This window comes from Mytilus californianus, unplaced genomic scaffold, assembly GCF_021869535.1.
Source record: "Mytilus californianus isolate M0D057914Y unplaced genomic scaffold, xbMytCali1.0.p SCAF_8, whole genome shotgun sequence".
Classification (NCBI taxonomy): Eukaryota; Metazoa; Mollusca; class Bivalvia; order Mytilida; family Mytilidae; genus Mytilus; species Mytilus californianus.
The window spans coordinates 31,713,188-31,736,622 of NW_026262734.1; the positions used below are offsets into that span (position 1 = coordinate 31,713,188).

General features: G+C 32.5%; 1 protein-coding gene across 2 annotated transcripts in view; it reads right to left on the reverse strand.

Moving 5' to 3' along the window:
- LOC127710483 (uncharacterized) overlaps positions 1-23,435 on the reverse strand; it is a 52,748-nt gene that overhangs the window by 15,906 nt on the left and 13,407 nt on the right. For both annotated transcript variants that reach the window (XM_052216362.1, XM_052216361.1), the window contains exons 2-4: positions 5,318-5,954; positions 2,924-2,957; positions 232-434 (exon numbers count right to left, since the gene is read on the reverse strand). In XM_052216362.1, the coding sequence (XP_052072322.1) occupies positions 232-434; positions 2,924-2,957; positions 5,318-5,941 (861 nt within the window). In that variant the 5' untranslated portion in view covers positions 5,942-5,954. The remainder of the gene's footprint in view (positions 1-231; positions 435-2,923; positions 2,958-5,317; positions 5,955-23,435) is intronic.

Consider the following 23,435-nt stretch of genomic DNA (forward strand, 5'->3'; position numbering starts at 1 on the left):
AACAAATATCATATTTTGCAACGAACGAACGACAACAACTGAACTACAGGCTGCTGACTTGGGGCAGGCACATTTAGAAAGTGGCGGGGTTAAACATGTTTGCAAATGCTTTTAATTCTTAAATAGCATTTTGCTTCTCTATAAAGTCCGTAATCATTTTACAGGAATAAAGCTAGCTAATTAATTCAACAACCTGTGGGATCATATCAGTATTATTTAACAAATACTTACTGTAGGCATCCCTCTCATTTGCTGAGCAATTTTCTGTCTTAGTTCAGCATGGTCCATGGACGGCATTTCTAATCTTTCAAGTTGGTCACTGCATGATCGGAAAAACGAGTTTCCATCATTTGATATCTCACCACGGAAGTATAATCCTTCACCTGACAGTTTCGTCTCTAATAGATCTATAGCTGACTGATTAACTATGAAATCTTCAAAATCAAAGCAGAAGTACATTTTGTAACAAGTCGGTCAATGACATTGCAGCAACGAACTTTAAAATTAAGATTTAGTTGGAAGTTATCCTAAATGTGCATGACTTAAGAGGATATGATTTCTACTTCAACGATTTGTTGTGTAAATAGCTGCTGATTTTTAAAATGGTAAATATATTGGGATGAAGTAACTATATACCACGATTTAATATCATTGTAAGTCATTCATCAATATATGAAAAGGTGGCTAAGCGTGTTAATAGTTGCACGAGTGTGTATCTATGCAGTGATTTAATAGTTGGTCAATACATACAGTATTATCTAAAAGCGTTACAAATGATAGCTGCACAAAGGCTTTCCAATATAGTGAATATTGTGCATGTTTTGTGCATGAATAGTGCAAAAAACTGGTACTGTTAGTGTACCATTGATCCAGTAGTCAGTAATTCGGCACTGTCTCGTAAATACGGATATTTTTCTACTGAACTATGCAGTTTTAAAATTTCGAAATTATTATAAATCATGGAATGTGTCTTCCTCATGCATATATAACTCTAATTCCTTATCTGGGTTTGGATTTACTTTTTGTCTTTTTTAGTTTCATCAGTTTTTTGTTGTTTGAATTAGGTTTTCGACTTTCAAGCGTTTTGCCTCTTTCACCTCTGAAGAGACATTTATTGTTGAAATGCGCATCTGGTACAATAAAATTGGTACCGTTAATGTTATTACACACCCTACTTCTTTGAACGAAGAATTCGGTCAAAAACATAGGTTTACACAATGTCCGTGCATTAAAACAGTTGACCTATCAAAAATAAAGAAATAAATGATTCAAATATAAGGAGATACTAATGGGGATATTGAGACATGACATTATTTTTTTATTTATTGCAAAGATATTTTCCAACACTTAGCAATTATTTGATTACATACAAAAAAGGAAGTATATACAAAAAAAACCGTATTAGCCATTATTAGTGTATGAATGTTAACTGTACACATGTATTTTGTTTGAGGGCCTCAATGAAAATTATACCAGTTCTAATTGAGTTACCCTCTTCAGTGGCGGATACAGAAATTTTCATAAGGAGGTGGGGGCACTGACTGCCATAAGAGGGGGCCCGCTCCAGTCATGCTTCAGTGGTCCCTAAATAATCAACCAAATTGTTTCCACAAAAGGGGGGACCCGGGCACCCTGCCCCCCTAAATCTGCCTCTGCTCTTTAAATAAAGAATTTATTATTATTATTATTATTATTATTATTATTATTATTATTATCTTTATGTATAATCTTTGAATACAACAATCAACAAAAAATCGAATATTACTTTATTTGCATGTTCTTTTGTAATTTGGGTGGTGAATGACAAAGTTTAACAAATACAAATATGTTTAACGTATTGCTAGTGCTTTAATCACGGTATACGAAAAAGGAGATGAAGGATTATACGCCAATGCGATAGCAAATCAAAGACAACAAAACTATTTCCAAATATAGGTAAACTTTAGGTCCTTATATATTACAAAAACATTTCCAAAATGAAGTGCAACACAACAGGACTTTACAAGCCGATTTTGTTTACTTGTTAAATAGTTCCATAATTCCAGCTGATTATTTTGGTTCTTGTGCGAAAACATTATTTATGTTTTTCTGGATTCTAAAGGGGATATGGGCTCATATTTCCTATCAGTCAGTATTTTGTATCCATTGTACCATAAGGGATCTTCACAGATTATATTGGTTCATGTTCTCTGTCGGTCAGTGTTTTATATGGCATCTTCACAGGGGATATGAGCTCATATTCCATGTCAGTTTTCATATCCCGTGCGTCGTCAACTGAATATGATATAGGGCATTGTCAGGGAATGTGAGCTCATATACCATGTGAAGCCTAAAAAAAACAATAATATTATACAAGTGTGCCTTGATTTTAACATGGTTAATCACTATGATTTTTTTTTCATTTTTTTCACAGGGAATAAAGTCTCATATACCCTATCAAGGTAACCAATCAAATTGAATGATTTTACAAGATATTTTTCGTCCAATATGATAAAACAAAAGGTGACAGGTTTTATTGAAATCCTTCAAAGTCAGAGGAATGCAAGAGGCAATCGCGATAATTTTATGAAATTCATATGTTTGGCTCCAATAAAATATGTAGCATAGTACTAAGAACTGCATCTGTATATCGAAAAAATGAATTATTATTTGTTTTTAACTTCAAGAGATATAGGGGAATTAATATTCAGCGAAAAAGGACACCAAAATGTAAAATGTACAAAAGTCAATATCACCGAATAAATCTAATAATTTCATTGTTAATTTACATTTTTGGAAATTTTGAATTTATATACTCAAGGTGTTTACCGCAAACTTGATTGATTCTAAAGTACAGTGGAGGGAAAACTGAAAAGAGCCAAAATATGCGTAACATTGAAATTTTAAAGTATATATATTGACTATTTGCAACTTAAATCCTTACCATCAGGTTCGTCTTTAATTTTTAACTCCTGAAACTAAATATACAATATATGCGTAAATATATCGTTTATTTTCATAATTACAATTGCTATTTAATGTAATCTAATCGCAAAAAAGTATCATAGTAAAATACAAGAATGAATGGATATATTTTCTTCACTTGTTACATCCTATCGGATGTTTATTTGTTTGAAAAGAGGGGATGTGGTCGATTATAATACGTATTGAACAATATACAAATGTCTTGAATGTCCAGCTATACAAATTCCCTAGCTCCAGACTTAAATTTAACAGAGTATATTAAAGTTCTGGGATCAACACCGAATTTCCAATACTAGTATACCAACAATTTAAAAAAAGATAAAGACAACCATTTCTGAAATCCTTGACGTGGAGCAAGTACATGATCATGAGTTTATTATCTCAGTCAGGGTCTTGATTTTTATTGATATATGCTCTTATGAGAGATAGTTGAACTTTGTCATTTTTGGAGTATATACTTGCATAAGAGGTGCATAGGTATTCCAGATAACTCCTCCTACAGTTTAAATGATATGAAGTTTTCACTTTGCTGGCTGTTTGTACATATATTGAAGGTGTGCATGTAGTCAGGGTTTTGATTTTTATTAACATTTGCTCTTTTGGGAGATAATTGAACTTTGTCATTTTTGGAGTACCAGGTATATACTTGCATAAGAGGTGCATAACGTTTCCGGATAACTCCTCCTACAGTGAAACATAGACCTATGTGCTCCTATGCTCATCTTTATGAAATAACACTTTACATCTGCAGGGGCATCATTTGTGTCTCCCAGACACAATCATATCTCAAAGAAAGTCCTACATTGACTTTATTATAATACAGTTACTTCAGAGTGGAGTGCAGGGGCATCACTTAGTCTAGTTTTTCTTTATTTTGTATCTTTTACTACACCAATGTTAACTCACCTCAACCATACTATGTATGATTTGTATATATTATTTGCATGGCATTCTATGACCTTTGATTGTATTGGTTTTTGTCTCGCTCGCGACGAAAGTCCGGATTGATTTTCCGGCGACGGCGACGGCTGCGGCGGTGGTGTCAACAATTGATTTCTGGTTAAGTTAGTTTGATAGGAACAACTTGTGATAGATCATTGATATTTAATATAAAGTTGCGTTACTGTCATTACATATCTGTTTGACGACTATTCATTGCCCCCTAGGTCATGGTCCAGTGACTTTGAATTAATTAGCAATTTTCAATGATAAGTTTTCTGCTTAAGTCAGTTTGATAAGAACTGCTTGTGACAGATCGATGTTATTTTGTATGAAGTTTCATTACTTACAGTACATCTCAATTTGTCGACTATTTCTAGGTTCTGCCATCAAGATCATGGTCCAGCGACTTTGAATTAATAAGCAATGCTGCTGTCCATCAGATTGTCTTTTTCTGAATTTTATGCGGACAGGCGAGACATATCTCTGTGTCAACAGTTTATTAGAGAATAAAGTATTGTTGTTGTTCTTGTCGAGTCCCTATTCAGTTTGTGTTCATTTGGTGTCCCAGTGTGTTTTAGTTTGTAATAATAGATCCTGAACATCTGATTATCATGAATAAACAAGTCATCCAATGTTTTCAAAATTCTATAAGATATTTTTCACATGACAGTGGTGTTTTATGTTGTCGCCCTGTAAGTTTACTTTTGTGCACGAGTAGAGCTCCATTTTTTTCAAAGAGTTTTGAGCATATGGAACCATACTGATTTCCTTCGTCTTCTGTGGAAGATTAAAATCATACTCAAATACTGTCCCAGTCAGGACTATATGACTAAGGATGTCTTTAGCCAATGCTAACCTTTATTTATTGTGACAGTAAAGAGAATGGAAACGGGGAATGTGTCAAAGAGTATCTACTAAAAGTTGCTAGTGAATATATACAGTAATAAATTTAAATTTTAAATTTGTAAAAATAATGTTCTCTGATATTATTTCAAATATGACATGAATGCATACATTAATTATCGTAACATTTATGAAATAATGCATTGTGTAATACTATTTAACTGACACTTCAGTTCAAAGAAAATATAATCGCTTCTGCTTAGGTCGAAAGGCTACTACTATTGACAATAAATTCCAACTTTATCAAAATTATTACTGCATAATAAACTCATCATAGATAAATTTGATGAATGAATGACAGCTATAAAAAAAAGCATAAGGTGAGGATTGTTTGCTCCGTGTTGAAGGTCTCACTGTGACTTTGAGATGAAGAACAACAATAAAAGCGCTGTTCCTTTGCTTTTTGTTTGTTTGGTTTTTTTGCATGTACTGATTGTGTGTCCTGGATGTATATCCTCATATCCTTTGTTTTTCTATTATAAAGCTAAAACGTCAAATTCTGACTTACCGAATTGGTCGTCTTAGGTTCTAGTTTATACGCTGCATATATTACACTAGCTGGGGAACCAAGTTCATCTTTCCCAGTATTGTTTCCCAGATCCTCAACAGTTACACTGCGTAACCTATCATCAGGATTTTGTAGAAGGTAATACTGTACCAAGGACTGTGCTAATCCAGCTGCATAGCTATGATGATTTATTTCTAAGGCTTTGTTGGTGTCGCGAATAACTTGGGGAATAATATCCTTTATTACACAACCCAATGCTATCATTCCGTCAAATCCTTTCTTTTTATAATTTTCCCAACTAACAGATAAACCTCCATAGGGAGCCCAAGTGGACGGCTGTGTTGGATTGAAATCAATAGAATACTGCGAGTAAACATGTGTTTTACCAATATTAAATTCTTTTACCAATCTACCTGTTTGAATTTCTATATATTCAAAAGACTCCATCATTTGCTTCCTTAGTCTTTTCGATGCTTCTTTGAAGCTAATGGTATGACGATGGGTTTCCACTGTGCCAAAATCACATTGGTTAAATAATGACGTTAGTTGATGGGCATATCCTCTGTGACCCTTACCGAGATCTGTAAGGTCTGTGAAACCAATGTCAGGTCCTGACACACTCATTCTGATGTTTATCCTTTAAAATCAGAAATAAAATGATATTTCAAGAAAAATTAAGTAATAATCATTGCTTTGTCTTTTCAAACGAATACTTTACATATATCTTAGATATGAAAGTGAGTTTGAAGATGTATTCCTTAATATAATAAATATTAGACATACAATGTTATTATTCCTCTGTATTTCTTGTGTTCTCTTAATTTACTGTTTTATAGACTTCGGCTCTGTTACATAAATGGTTACTACTGGGGTATTGAAAAATGAATCCGTCTACTACACGAAAAAAGAGATAGGACCAATTTCCCCCGTATTTGTTTTAATCACGGTGTGAAAATCTTGAAGTAGTCTAATCTTTGTTGATTTTCAAAATGAAATCCATCAGTTTACATATTTGCATAGAATCAAAATGTGATCTAGGGCTTCATGTTGCTGTCGAAGGCATTGTTGATACAAAATTACAAATGTTACATGTGTTTGTAAAATTTTGTATCAAAGGACGTCTCTTACCAATATGAATTGATTTGTATTTGTGAGACAATAAAAAGCTTAATTTCCATAATGCCCTTCTCAAACATTCTTGAGTGAAAACTCAAAATTCCAAAAATATGTCCAAGTGTGATTGTGGCTTCTTTACGTGTTAATAATATTGTTATATGTATGTTTTAAAATAATCTGCTATGATGTTGTTCGAACTTCAAATGACATTCATTTTAGAAGATGTACATGTAATGTTCAGTGGTTGTCGTTTGTTGATGGGGTTCATAAATGTTTCTCGTTTCTCGTTTTTCATATAGATTAGACCATTGGTTTTCCTGTTTGAATGGTTTTAGACTAGTCATTTTTGGGGCACTTTATAGCATGCTGTTCGGTGTGAGCCAAGGCTCCGTGTTAAAGGCCGTACTTTGACCGTTAATGGTTTACTTTTACAAATTGTGACTTGGAATGAGAGTTATCTCATTGGCACTCATACCACATCTTCTTATATCTATGTAGTATGATTACCAATGAGACCAAATAACTCAAATATTATTAAAATATAGACATCTGATTTCGTTATCCTCATACGATGAAATCAGAGGTCTATATTTTAATTCGATTGAAATAACACAGATGTTACCAACTACTGGCCAACACGCGGCCTTCATCAAAACTTGTACGGCATTTAGTAAGCTATAAAACACAACAATTGTAAAAAAATTAAAACAGGCCGACACTGGACTGTGGACGGCTGCCAATGCCAACAGGTTCCGTGTAATAACTTATGAACTGTTCAATCAATGCTTCTCAAATTTTGATCGTTTGTTACCAGGGTTGGCAAAGTATTACCCGGGCGGGAAAACCCGGGTCCTGGGCAATACTCCCATAAACGGGTAATACTGGGCAATATGATTTTTTAAGCTTTTTTTACTCGGAATAGTAAAGACGTATTGTGTTTCATAGTATTAAAGCTAAATATATACATTATATACAGATAACCATTGAGAGTCATTTCTAGAGGATTGAAAATTCAATTTCTTCCTTTTCTCTAATAATTCGATGCAGGCAGAATACACGTTTTGCACATTGTAGGATATCTTCTTCTTTAAGTTTCTAGCGATCCTTCAATTATTGAAGATTATTCGCCGGGATAATTCCCAAGCTTGTTTCAATAATCCAAACGTTGAAAAAAGGCATTTTATTCAACAATGGTTACCTACCTAAGGAAAAGCGGGTTTGCTGTCACTTTGATAGCTTATTTCTGTTATTATTTTCATAAATGGGAGTTTCTAGCTATTTCCAAATTAACAAAGCAAAGATTGAGGGAAAACTTTTTCTTCCCAAATGATTTTATGTTTACCGTCGTCATATGCAACATGTAATCAAATGGTAGGAAAAAATTAATCAATTGAAAATTAAAACTGCTTCAAGTGTAAACACGATCAAATCATGAAATACTTTAGTCTAGCCTGCTGATGAACATCTAAAAGAATGTAGAAACCATATATTATTATAGGCACCGAGCTTCTTTTTTTTTTTTTTTGGGAGGGGGGGGGGGGGGTTTTCTGTAAAATAAAATGAAACAAAAATAGTTGGTACCATAAGGGTAGTGAAAAAACTACTTTTCTTCTATTGCAAATTAGTAAAACAAAATAACCATTGATTTTCTATAAATTCTTGTATCTAAAGTTTGTATTTGCTTAGAGTAGAAATCTGTCAACCTAAAATGTTGTAGAATCTGTACTTGTTCTCATGTGGCATCCCACATTACACTAACATGAAACGTACATTTTGTAATGTCGCTGTTGAGAATTTGGTTGGATTTATTCTATCCTGGTGAGGAAGTAATATCCTTTTAGTTGAAATATAAAAGTACCTACAGTCAGGGTTCTACTTCGTCAAAATTAATTTCTTATTACGCCACCTGTTTTTTTTTTCAATCGTAAAAATGAAAGTCATTGAAGGGAAGACGCGCTGTCAATTTAGCTCTTGAAAACAGATAAATTTAACCACATAGCATCATTACGATCCTTATATGACAGTTGAAATTTAAAAGACAATTGTATATACTAGGTATTTTAAGCATCATTTAATGTACTTTTAGGTCTTCAGTCAGCTAAAAACTATTCTCTAATCGGTTGTCAGGGGTTGGGGGTTTTAATGTTATTATATCAACCTGTAGCCTAAATATATATATATAACATTAAAACCCCCAACCCCTGACAACCGATTAGAGAATATTTTTTAATGTTATATATATATATTTAGGCTACAGAATGTTATTATATCAACCTGTAGCCTAAATATATATATATAAAAAAAGTAATAGAATCTAAAGCGAGATGATGTATCAAATATTTTTGCATTACATTTTCAAGACAAAATAGTCAACTCAAACACGCCTGAACATAAAGAGGTGACTCGACTTTCTCTTTTCGATGAAATTATTGCCCATTTAATTTTTTTTAGGATTTTCTCCCAAAACTTGTCTCCGGGGGAAGAGATGCAAATTAGTACTTTTTAAACCAATCTTTTATCTTTCTGTGGATTTCTTTTCGGTGGAGTTTATACTTATGCACAAAAAAGATTCACATGCATTCAAAACTACCAAGTATCATACTTTATTCTAGCTGCGGTACCATAAATAACTTTATTCATGGACAGACAATAGAGTTTGATGGATATTAAAAATTGTACCCCCTCAACACCCCCCCCCCCCTCCCAAAAAAAAAACCTGCATTAGGAAACTGTTTAACAATTGAGAAAGCAATCAAAGGTTGCCTATGAAATTATGGTGTCAATATTCATTTGTACATGTGTGTCACAGTAAAAAAATTCCTACTTCACAGGTTTTGAAACCTAATATATTTTTGTCCGTCAAAACCATTGATAGTAATGTTCAAATGCCAGAATCATAAGTTTATATATATTTACAAAAATGTATAATCACCCATTTTCTTACAATGTACATGTATATGTAGGAAGTTCGTAAGAAAAAGCACAGATATCATAACGAATGAATTTATTTGTAATTTTCATATTTGCATATATATATAATTCAATTTAAAATTGAGCCTAGTTTGAACTCCAAATTAGTTATTTAGCAAATGAATGTACTAATCTAATGGATATTTTTTAAATATTAAATACCAATCATGCACAGTGTTCTACATGTAGGTAATTTGAGCGTAGAACTTAAGAGAGGCACAGTTTTAGGATGAAGGACACCTAAGATTGGTATTTTGTCTGAAAGGGAACATGTTTATATATTAAAAATTAATATTGTAACAAATGAATAAATTATTGTGTTTTTGCTGAATTTATGCTATTTTAGTCTCACCGTCTGTAAAAAACTTTTTCCAGTTGTTAAAATAATTTTTTTCCCTTTGATACATGCAGTATACATGTAGGCTGAGGTTAGACACAGAAAATTGCAGAGGGGAACTGCACCCCTCTTTTGTTGGCTAGCTCTATATAGAGCTGATTCTGATGATAGATAATTATTTTTTTAGGTTTCGTGTTACTGATTATCATGACACTGTCACCACATGATGAGGTGCCAGGAGATTAGAAGTTAGCAATTAAATTTCTAACAGATAGTATATGTTAATTTCAATAGTATTTTACCTTTTGGTGAGTTTAGTCATTTATTTTTGATCAAACGCCTTGAAGATAATTATATATATATATAATTAGACCCCTTTAACAAGAAATTTTTTTTGCATGCACACGTATAAAATTTGCGGTTTTTATCCAACGCAATCATAGGTTTGAACGTTGTTTTCAATTTGGACTTGTTTAAATTTTTTCGTTTGGGCTTGTATTATATTTGCCTTTGGGTTTATATGATCCGTTCATCCTATTTTGACTCCTCAAAATTCAAGAGTCTATCCTAAATTGAGGTAAATTGTATGGCTTTCCAAATACCGTTTCGATTCCTAACATCACTGAAAAGACATTAATTGTCGAAATCCGGATATGGTGTACAAAAACCTTTGCACCTTTTGTTTGCGGTATACCATCTTTTCCGCAAGTTTATTGTTTTCTGTTTAGTATTAAATTTATAATTAAGATCCATTTATTACATCGGTGATCCGTTTATTTGGCAATCGCCAATGGCAGTCAGCAGGGTTTAAGAACATTTGTTGTTCGACCTGTTAGTCAAATGCGTTTTGTTAAAATATACTTTTTCACTTTTTTGATCTTTTGGAAAATGTTGTTTGTGCTGTATTTAGACCCCTCTAACAAGAAATTTGTTTTGCATGCACACGTATAAAAATTGCGGTTTTTATCCAACGCAATCATAGGTTTGAACGTTGTTTTCAATTTAGACTTGTATATATATATAGAACATCAGTTTTTTTTCAAAAATAGGACCTGAGGCTGTGAATTTATTTTTATAGTGTATATTAAGTACACTGTGTAGTTTAAAAAGGATCTGACAGCCTAGCTAGGTTTTATGGAAAAAAAGAAGGTCATATCTTAAAAGTTAAGAAACTGCATTCTTTGAAATATGTCCAGTTAATATCTTTATAGGGCCAGGACCAGCTTTAACCCATGAAAGTTCCCATAATTTACATGTAGCCCACGGGGGCCATGATTTATGGCTGGGTCCTTATTAACATGTAATATATATATATACTCAAAACAGTATTGCTGTTAAATGCTGGTCTTGAACCTTCAAGAATTCTTCAAGAAACTATAAAGGGGGCTACTTAAGAATGAAAAAGCAATTTAAATTTTGTAATTAGAAATAAATGAGAAAGTAATTGAAATTTTCACGTCTAATATAGGGAATAAAAAAAATGTCCCTCAATTACCGGTATAGAATCGCTTTCAAGTAATGGGGGAAAGAATTGGGTCCACGTTCCTGTCAAGGATAAGGTACACCTGAAGAAATTGATCTACAAAAATCTTCAAATTGTGGTTTGATTGATAGACAATGATTAAATATTGGAGAATTATAAAGATTTTTTTATATGTATCATATAGGGGTCATGTTACAGGCTATTATGTAATTATATTTAAGAAATAGATGATTTTCCTTTAATAGTTTGAGCAGGTATTTAGTTTAAACTTCATAATATTGACTGCAAAGATGTTTCATATGTCAGACAGCAATATACTGGCAGTCTTATTCCATTTTTTTCATTAAAAGTACAGTTTTCCTTCATTTATTATCATTTTAACTGTACAAAGTGCACGTAATTTGATACCCAACAAACAAAATGATGCAATTTTGGACCATGAAATATAGTCATCAATAAAACTGATTATTTCTGTACTAAGCTATATATATATTTAGGGTCAAACAGTCCTAGTTTTGTACTTGAAAGTCAGTTTGATTGTAATGTGCAATTTTATATGAGACTGTCAATGAGAAATCAGCTAATTTTGATATTGTTTGTCAAAATAGTCAATATTTAGAGAGTGTGTTCCATATTCTAAATATGAAAAAAAGCTTTTTTTGCACGACTTGCTGATCTGACTCTTTCATTCATAATATATTCAATTTTGGCAAAATTGGCAAAGTCTATAGCATATTCATTGTTTCTATAGCAACGCACCAAAATTTTATCATATTGTAAAATAGTCTAATACACTGTACCATAAGATTTTCATGCAAATATTGAATTCTGTCACTGATCATGTGTATGCATTTTACTAGTTCATTTGTATTCTTCACATATCTATTTGTGATTTTCCTTTTCTTGGGTTGAAGTTGAAGAGAAATGGAGATATGAGCCACTGTAAACATACATCAAAAATATCTCTGCATATCTCTGAAGGTAAAATTAAGTGTTTGGTGCCTATAATACATAGAAAATGCTTTCATATATATAACATTTACTTTATCAAAAAGTTATTTTAGAGCTGAAAAATTGAATGGGTTGAAGAAAAATATTTTTGAGACTTCATTTGTCAAAATTTTAAATATTGGCTGAAAATATGCTCTTTTTGGTGGCCTCCTGTTTCTGGCTATAAAAGGCACATAACAAAGACTTAGACAGACACATGTTTGATTTTACTGAACATATATTAAATCTCAGATATGGTATTTTGAATTTGTATGCATAGACTAGTAAGTAAGTAAATAAGTAAGTAAATTTTATTCAAAGTCGGCATATATATACAAACTAACCAACAAAACATGAGCTCTGGTGAGCTCTTTAACCGACTATCACATAAAAAATAATGCAGCTTCATGCAAATACTAATTAATAAAAATAAAAAAGCATGCAAATATAATGAAAGAATATTAATTTTGATTTCTGAGCCTCCAGAGTCAATACTCATGCTGCAAACACCTCTATGTGCATTGAATGAGGGAACCAGCAAATCACTTGAATACCATAAAATACTAACAAACTAACAAGAGGCTGTCAGATTGACAGCAAACCGGATTTTCCTGCAGAGGTCGAACCCTAAACAGTTGAGCAAGTATGGACACCACATTTAAGCTTAAAACAGCTCTGAATTTGGATTGTGATTGAATATTTGACACAGCATAGGTTTGTGACACAAAATGAATGTGGTTTAAGAACTGAAATACTTGAAATTGGACATTTAAATACCTATTATGGTCCAATATCAAAAATCTAAGTACATATTAGAAACAGCATATCAAAGAACCCCAAGAATTCAATTTTTTATGAAATCAGACAAAAGTTTAATTTGAGACCCTTTGGACCTCAATGTGGACCAGTTTGATAAAGGAGCCCACAATCCAAAATCTCTCAATACATGGTTAGATTCAGCATTTCAAAGAACCCCATAAATATTTTTTTTATTGAATCAAACAAAGTTTAATGTTGGACCCTGATTTGGACCAACTTGAAAACTGGGCCCAAAAATCTAATATTTAAATACAGGTTTGGATTCAGCATTTGAAAGAACCCTATATATATTTAATTTATGTTGAAATGAAACACAGGTTCATTTTATCCATAATATTTTCTGTGCAAAGGGAAATAACTCAAACTGGATAAATAGTTCTCTAAAATAAGATATGATGCAATTTTTCAATTTATAATCAATAATATAATAACAACAACCAGTGATGACTAAGTTCTCTAAAATTAGATATGATTTAACACTCAAACATTGCTAGAATCAGCATATCAAAGAACCAAAGAATTCAATTTTTGATGAAATTAATCAAAAGTTTATTTTATGACCCTTTGGACCTCAATGTGGTATTATCTTATTAATAATGAAAAGAAATACAGGTTTAGATTAAGCATTTCAAAGAACCCTATATATATTCAATTTATGTTGAAATCAAACACAGTTTAATTTTGGACCTCAATTTGGACCAACTTGAAAACTGGGCCCAAAATCAGAAATATAAATATATGTTTATTAATAGACAATATAAGCTTAGTTTTTAAAGGAGTTTACTTCATCAAAAAAAAAAATATATATAGCATTCAGAAAATTAGTTTTTACAGAATAACAAACAAACTTGCCACAAAATTCTGTCAAACAATTTACCAAAGAAAAGAAGAAAAAAATCAAAAATTTTATTTATCATTAATACAATGTCATTTCAAAATCTATAAAACTTATCAGTAACAAGAAATAAACGCACGATTTTTCTAAACGAGTAAAATATGTGTCTATTAGATTGTATAAGGACGGAAAAGTAAAGGTCAAATCCGGAACAAAAAATACGTAAATACAAATTTAAATAATTTGCAATTATATATGTTTATATTATAGTATATTTGTATTTGTAATTAGCTAACAATTATAAAGTAAAACTTATCTTTAAGACACCCTGTTCTTAAAGATATTAATATACCAGGGTACCTTGTTTGTGAAAGCTGTAGCAATAAGGTTATTGTAACAGCTTTAGACCAATAAATCAATTATCATAGTCAAAAAAAGAAATAATTGTAACAGAATGCTGTTACGAAGTCTCCCAAACAAAGCTCCAATAATTCGTCATTCCCATTGTCGCTTGACATTGGGCAATGTCCAGTACAAATTGGTTTATGATATGCATAGTGACGCCTATGGATTGACCCTGTATGTCATTCAAATCTTCTTGAAATTACGAACAGATATTTATATGGTTTAGGGGTGGAGATCTCGACCGTTTACAAGTTCTCAAAGGAGGGAGGGGGGGGGGGGGGGGTGATCCCCAGGTGACTCTCCCTTTATTTCATATGATTTGTTTTTTTTGTCCTGTACAAGAATATTATATTGTTTAAGGGTAGGGATCTTGACCGTTTACAAGTTTTTAAACAGGAGGCGGTGGGGGTGACACCAGGGGACTCGCCTTATATTTCATTTGATTTGTTTTATGGTCCCATACAAGAATATATATGGTTTCCGCATGGGGATCTTGACCGTTTACACGTTTTCAAAAAGAAGGGGGTGGGGGTTACCCCAGGGGATTTCCCCTTAATTTCGTTTGATTTGTTTTATTGTCCCATTCAAGAATATATATGGTTTAGGGGTGGGGATCTAGACCGTTTACAAGTTATCAAAAAGAAGGGGGGTGGGGGTGACCACCATGGACTTCCCCTATATTTCATTTGATTTGTTTTATTGCATACAAGAATATATATGGTTTAGGGGTGGGGATCTCGACCGTTTACAAGTTCTCAAACAGGAGGGGGTGGGGGGGACCCCAGGGGACTCGCCTTTTATTTTTTATTTGATTTGTTTTATTGTCCCATACAAGAATATATATAGTTTCAGGGTGTGGATCTTGACCGTTTACACGTTTTCAAAAAGAAAGGGGGTGGGGGGGTGACCCCCATGGACTTCCCCTATATTTCATTTGATTTGTGTTATTGTCCCATACAAGAATATATGTGGTTTATGGGTGGGGATCTCGACCGTTTACAAGTTCTTAAACAGGTTGGGGTGGATGTGATCCCAGGGGACTCGCCTTTTATTTCATTTGATTTGTTTTGTTGTCACATACAAGAATATATATGGTTTCAGGGTTGGGATCTTGACTGTTTACAAGTTTTCAAAAAGTATAGGGGTGGGGGTGAACCCGGGGACTCCCCAAATATTTCATTTGATTTGTTTTATTGTCCCATACAAGAATATATATGGTTTAGGGGTGGGGATCTCAACTGTTTACAAGATAAAAGCACATTCTCAAATTGAAAGGGGGTGGGGGTAAGAATACATATGGTTTAGGGAGACTTAATTATCTACAAAATGTCTAATAATGAACAGTTAATTTCAAATTTCATTTATACAGTCCTACTAGTAAATTTCAAACTTTATATATAATATACAGTCCTACAGATCTTCTCAGGAAACAGAAAATTTTCAAATAAATCTGTCACTCCAATGATATTATATGCTAAGATATAACCCAGATCTAATTAATAATTAATAATGTAATTAACTTCAAAATATCTAATAATATAGCTTATAATAATTACCACTTAGGAAATTGATAATTTTCAAATAAATCTGTCACTCCAATTTTTATTGTGAGATAAGACATTATGCGTAGTCATAAAAAAGATAACAAGAGTAAAATATTTAAAAATTCCACTTTTAGATATTAAAAATGGCGATAACTCACAAAGGAGATATACTAATATCTTGAAAATTCAAGTCCTTCATGAAGTCCCAGGAAACAGGTACGCCCGCCGTACATCACCATTTTAATAACCGATATTTCCTTCGAAAATCCGGTTAAAAAGCATAAAATTAATAAATAAATAAATTAAGCACTGGCATTTAATTATAATAGCAGATATATATAATAATGCATAAAAAGCAGAGCAAAAGGCCATAAATAAAAAGAAAGAAAGAAATTTCAGCTATGAGACAGCACTGGATGGAAACGGCACGAGCTGCATATCGCTATTGTAATTGTCATGTGAAAGGTAATAGCCTTGATAGGTGTCATTGATTGAATAGCTTAGAAAATGTCCAAATTTAAGTTTTTGAATTATTTCTTCTAGAATGGATCAGAATGGTGTTTTTCTATGCATGCTACAAATTAATTTTCTTTGAATGAATCTCTAAAACACTTTGTGAAATATACATTAAGCTTTTAAAATATATTCTCTTGAAGTTGTAAAGGGAGATAAGATCTATATGTAATAGCTTCAAAGATATGCAAAAATATATGTTATATTTTACTAGATTGTTGAACATGATCTCCTTATATGTTCTGAATTTGATCATAGGTATTTTTATTTAATTGTTCATGTATCATAAGTGTTTTATCTTATTTTTGGATGAACTATTATCATTCATAAAGTCATGCAATATAATAAATTTATTAATTTTTTTTTTTTCTTCTAGAATGGACACATTATATGGAACTGTAACAGAGAGAAGCTGACTTAAAAGAAATATACTTTGTATGTTGTGTACTGATAGAGACTTCCTGAGTGAAGGACCTTTATACATGTTGTAATTCAAACAATTATCATAGACACAGGAAATAAAAATACATATCTTTTATTGTTTTTTTTAAGTCAATCTTAAAAGTCAATTTATAGACAGAGGTCCTTGTCAAAATCTAGTAAATTTCAGAAGTATACACTTAAAAGGCAGATTATTTACATGTTATACAAGCCATATTGATATTATCATCATTCATGAATATCAAGTACTGCAGTCAACAGAGGCAGATTAGGGGGGGGGGGGGACAGGGGGCCTGGTCCCTTTTACAGATCTACATTTATGGTTAATTCAGACTTTTCACCTGTTCCACTCCAAATTTTGTCTTATTTTGGGGCCCGCTATCCCCCAATTTTTCATATTCCTGGATCCGCATCTGGTCAAGGTTAGCCTGATTAAAAATATGAAAATAAAGAGATGGGGTATGATTGCCAATGAGCCAACTATCTACCAAAATTCAAATGAAGTGGATGTAAGCAATATTAGACAACTGTGTGGCCTTCAACAATGAGAAATAATCCCACACCATATAGTCTGCTATAAAAGGCCTAAAAGGAAAAATATGAAACAATGCAATTGAGAGTTCAGTTCAAAGCCTAGCATATGTTATTGAACCAGAATACATTTTAAAAATACATGGAAATCTCTACTGAGTTTTAGGTGTTTATGACAAACGTAAACAACGTGAAATGGCATGGACAATATTCTTTTAAAAATGTGCTATTAATTTATTATTACGCTAATAAAGAGAAGACTCATTTGTCAGATGCTATAAGCAACTGGCTAACTATATTTGAAGTATTGTACGGTATGATTGTTAGGTGTACATGTCTGTCTGGCAGGGTTCATCAGACCTTGACTTTATGTATATGTATATTTGATATTGTTAGGTTTATGTGATACTTGTAGTACAACCTTCATATTACAGACTTTTAACAAAAGTCCAATCATGATAAGTATAAAGCAGACAAAAATTTCAGCATGTGCGCTCTTCTTTTTTATATTTAACATTTAATGATATGATGGTTGGGCATCACTCGAAATAAAAACACATGGTGTGTATACTGTAAAGGCCTTGTCATAGAATATTAGAATGGTTGGGATATGAACAATATATTTATTAACGATTTACAATATAGAGGATGGACAAACACCTCTAGAAAGGTCTGTTCATTGCAATTGATAACATAATTATATGGTTTAGATGTCGGAATTCGAACCATTTTAGAGATATCTAACAATTTATAATGTGAGGGGACGGTGCATGAACCTTCTACCTGGAATCAAACTCTTATGGCTGCATTGGCATACAGAAAAAACATGGCTTTGGGATGAACATGAAAAGTTCATAAAATCAATCATAAGACAAAATGAGCAAAACAAATCAGTGAATAATAATGAAATTGGCCAAATGTTTCACACATTTTGTAACACAATTCTTTTTGACTAGCTTGTTGGAAACATCAACATTGACCACCACCAATACCTAATACATAAAACAAAGTCTGAACATTGGGATGTTAAAAAGCTAAATTTCACCTTCCTTGTGACAAGTCTGCAATAATTGGTAAATAGATTCATTACAAAAAAAATCAGATACGGTATGATGCCAACTCGACATTTAGGCCAAATTGATATGTGAGCAACTCAGATGCGGATCCAGGATTTTGAAAAATGGTTGGCCCACAGGACCCAAACTAGACAAAATTTGTAGTTGAACCAGTATAAAGTCTGGATTAACCATAAATAAAGTTCCATAAAGGGCGGGCACCCCGGTCCGCCCTAAATCCTCCCCTCCAACTGCATGTAAGGTCATTACATAGTGTATGAAGGTAACTGTATGAAATTTTAATTATACCAGATTCATAATTTGATTCACCTCGATTTACAGTAGAAACAAGTAAAATATGCATACCGGAAAATGATACCTTTTCATATATATCATTACACGATAAACCCCAACCTACATTAGCTGATTTTGCTGTATGGGTTTTGCTCATTGTTGAAGGCCGTACGGTGACCAATAGTTGTTAATTTCTGTGTCATTTGGTCTCTTATGGAGAGTTGTCTAATTGGCAATCATATCACATCTTCATAAGCAATATTGCCGTTAGATATATATGGACAAGCATCTTTGCCATATATACATCTATCACTTCAAACTATAAATTTCCCCATATAAATATTTAGTAATGCATGCATGCAGATTGTCTATACATTCACCATATGAAGACACTAATTTCATGATAATGGAAAAACTCATCAGTGGTCTCTTGGTAGCGTGTCCACCTCGGGGACAGAATAATGTGTCCGGGTAAGGTGACATTGTCTTCCTGATGACTATTGCTTTGTGTACTAGCACGTTAAAAATCCGGCTCTGTGTGTCGGTCTAGTACAAAGCAAGGTAAATCTTCTTATCACATTATTATGTTCTCGTCTTGAGTAACTAAGCACATTAATTTGCGGTGGACATTCAGCAGCCATCCATCATCATTTGAGACAGATGCTTAAAGATTTTTTGGTTGAACTAGTTTTGATTGATTAATAATTAGTGTTTAACGTCCAGCGATGAATATTACATATAGTTGTTCACTTCTGTATCATTTGGTCTCCGGTAGATAGTTGTCTAAATGGCAATCATACAACATCTTTTGATTTTTATATTAAGGAAGATCACATGTTAATTCCATTTGAAAATTTCCTGCTATTGTACTTGACTCATAAGATGTATATATGAAAAACAGCACTGTCTAACTTTTGGGACTAACGAAGCCATGCTTTATTCAAGTTCTAAATCATAAAAAGTAAGACTGCTGAGATATTGTCAAACATACAGTTAACTGTACATAGGACAGTATAGTTAGACAGTACTGACGCTTCCCTCCCGTACGGCAAATCATATCCCAAGTTAGGGTATTTTAGCAGTGGACTGTGGTTATAATAAGTAAATAAGTAAATCTACTAACGTTTTTAGCCTGCATATGTATTATCTATACGATGAGTTTTACAGAAACACTATAAGCTCTGGAAAGATGTTAACGGTGTGTTGACATGAAAAAGTGGCATCTAATCGTAGGAAAAGTTTTCCCAATATTCACCTGCATCGAGGCAACAACATATATATATAAATTATAGAAATTTGTTTTGCATGCACACGTATAAAAATTGCGGTTTTTATCCAACGCAATCATAGGATAGAACGTTGTTTTCAATTTAGACTTGTTTATATTTTATCGTTTGGGCTTGTATTATATTTGCCTTCGGGTTTATATGATCCGTTCATCCTATTTTGACTCTTTCAAAATTCAAGAGTCTATCTTAAATTGAGGTAAATTATATGGCCTTCCAAATACCGTTTCGATTCCTAACATCACTGAAGAGACATTAATTGTCGAAATCCGGATATGGTGTACAGAAACCTTTGCACCTTTTGTTTGCGGTATACCATCTTTTCCGCAAGTTTATTGTTTTCTGTTTAGTATTAAATTTATAATTAAGATCCATTTATTACATCGGTGATCCGTTTATTTGGCAATCGCCAATGGCAGTCAGCAGGGTTTAAGAACATCAGTTGTTCGACCTGCTAGTCAAATGCGTTTTGTCAAAATATACTTTTTCACTCATTTGGTCTTTTGGAAAATGTTGTTTGTGCTGTATTTAGACCCCTCCACCCAGAAATTTGTTTTGCATGCACACGTATAAAAATTGCGGTTTTTATCCAACGCAATCATAGGATAGAACGTTGTTTTCAATTTAGACTTGTATATATATATATATATATATATATATATATATATATATAATAACTCATAAAAGAGGCATTAGATTTCAAAGACATGTTCACGGATAAGACTCATAGTTATTTCTCAAATTTAATTAAGACAGTGGCTATTTTGCCGGCTCTGATTAAAATATCCTAATTAAAGGGAAAATTCGCGATTTTTTACTTTTCATCTTATTATGTTCATAATACAATAAAAAACATATTCACCAAGTTTTATCTGGATATGAACACTAATAAAGAAGAAAATTGGGAATTAATAATTTAATTTATTCGAACTTCCTGACTTATGTGACGTAGTTTAAGTCTTTTTGCATGCCGGGAGTGAATAAATCTCATTGTAAGTCTTGCTCGTTAATCATCTAATAACGCGATTTAAAGCGCATCGACGACTTTTGGTGTAGCTATTAACCAACTAATAATTGAGAAAGTAAAGTGATCAGCCGTGCAACTTTCAAAATTAAAATGTACGATTTATATTTAAAGGATTTCTGATATGATTATAATAATAAAAGTAAATCATACAATAGAATATATTTTTTTATGAATTTTTTTCCGACGGATATTTTGAACAAACATATATAACTGATATTGTTTTACAAATGCATGTTTGTATTCTCACCTGAAGGCTTTTACTTCAGTCTATCAAACATTTCACACTAGTACTGTGTAAATACAATGTGTATTGTACTGTGACACTTAGTGACTACCTGTTGAATGCGTGGTTAAATTCAAGGTAATTAAAAGATTAGCATTCTGTAATTCTATTCTTTTGATCTTCACTCAGTGAATTTTAGCCAACACTGTTCACCGTTACAGGTGTGAACAACATTTCGTATGAATGATAAAAACATTAATTATTTGGGGAGGAATATGGTGGCAAAATACCTGAATCGCCGTTATATATATCTTTTATATTTTGCGTAAGCTTAATTTTATAATAGATAGGTGAGTATTTTGTTGTAACATCGAAATTCTGTATTATTTTCAATAAAATAATTTTATAAATAAAAATGGCCCACGAAAACGAGCGTATAAACCAAACACTGTACTTACTTTTTTCAAATTATCATGGGTATTAAGCTTGAATATTTCAATGTTCAGCGAAAATTATCGTGGTTACATGATTAATATAGCTTGGTCCGTCCACCGCGATCTACATTTACCTAATCGGGAATGCCCTTATTAAAATATTTAAAATCTCACAACGTATACATACTTTAGCTATTTGACCAACGATGTTTAAAAAAAATAACAGAATCAATATAACGTCAACTTTCCTTTTTTGAATGGAGACAGACCGGCGGAATCAATTTTCAATGTGCTTTATATCTTGTACCTTTGAAAGACTTATCATTCATTCATAAACCAGATACATATATGTCAGTCTTAACTGACAAGAATACACCTCAAGCGGACAAGCAGTATATTCTTTAAATTTCTGTGATTTGATACGAAGAAAGAAAAAAATCCCGATATTAATTTGATACTTTGATATTCCATATTTTTCCTGGAAAATAGTCACATCCTCGTTGTGTCTGAAAAAATAAGATAAGAATTTGGTATACAGAACATGCAGATGTGTGAATGTCATAAAACCTTGTTATCAGAAACCAATGTGAACCTGTATACGTAAGACATCATGGGACGTCACCTAACCACATACAGGTAATATACAAGTAGCTCTGTTATACCCGGAAATGTCAAGGTAAATCACTACCGATACAGAATGTACCAATGCAAAGAAAATTCTGATGATTGTGAAGCGTGACCATTCATGATTTTAGAGGAGTCTTAGGTGGAAATTGCCGGTACGATTTAAATTCTGACTAGATTTTTTTCTCTCAATTTAAATCTCTGAACTAAAAAAAAAAGAAACCTACGTCCAAGATCAGAATTATTCATGTAAATTCCTCCAACCACCGCCCCCTCCCAACCTGGGAACAGTATATCTAACATTACAATGTTTGTGTACCTGCCCAAATAAAAAAAAAAAAAAAAAGAAGAAAAAAGAAAGAGATGAACGGTAAGTCACATCAGATTCAAATATTTATATGGTTGATTGTCGTTAACTAGAGATGTATAAATACATGTCTCTGCGTTAACTAATAAGAATGACAGGAAAGTATATACTTGAAATAGATTTATGATGAATAATATGCAACTGCGGCACCTCTTTTTGTCAAAGTGTACATGCATGTATTTTAATGACTGTCCGTTATTTCGATTAAGAATGACAATTGTACGTGAAATTCTATAGTTGCCAGTGAGACTTTCTTTTACCAGATATGCGACTTTTCGTATTTATATTTTCTCTCATATTACTCTCATTTAATATTTTATGCATAAGTGCAATATTTGGGAATAGTTTATTCCCCCACAAGCCAACTAAATAAATTAATCAACCATCTAGCTAATCAGACGTTAATACAAATACTATCAGTCTATCCGGAGTGAAGTTTCTTTATTTCTTCAAATAGATTTTTTTGGGGATCATCAGTGTACGTCAAGTGGCATATATATTACATGCATGTCGGAACAGGAAAGTTAGCATAATGTACTTTTAGAACCATGTTCACATCATTATACATTATACTCATCAATTGTGGTGATGAAGAATTTCTTTAACTGATCGAGAACAATCTAAATGAAATATAAATCTGTGATTTTACTATGTCCATAACTTCGATGAACCAAAGCAAGTAAGATATCAACCTGTATTTAAATCAAATTGGTTCTGGATGTTTCTCTGTTATATTCAAAAACATGTATATATTTTTAATTGCGACTATCTATAGTTCCGTAACTTTCTATCTAGGCGTATTAACCAATGATCGACAAGTGCGT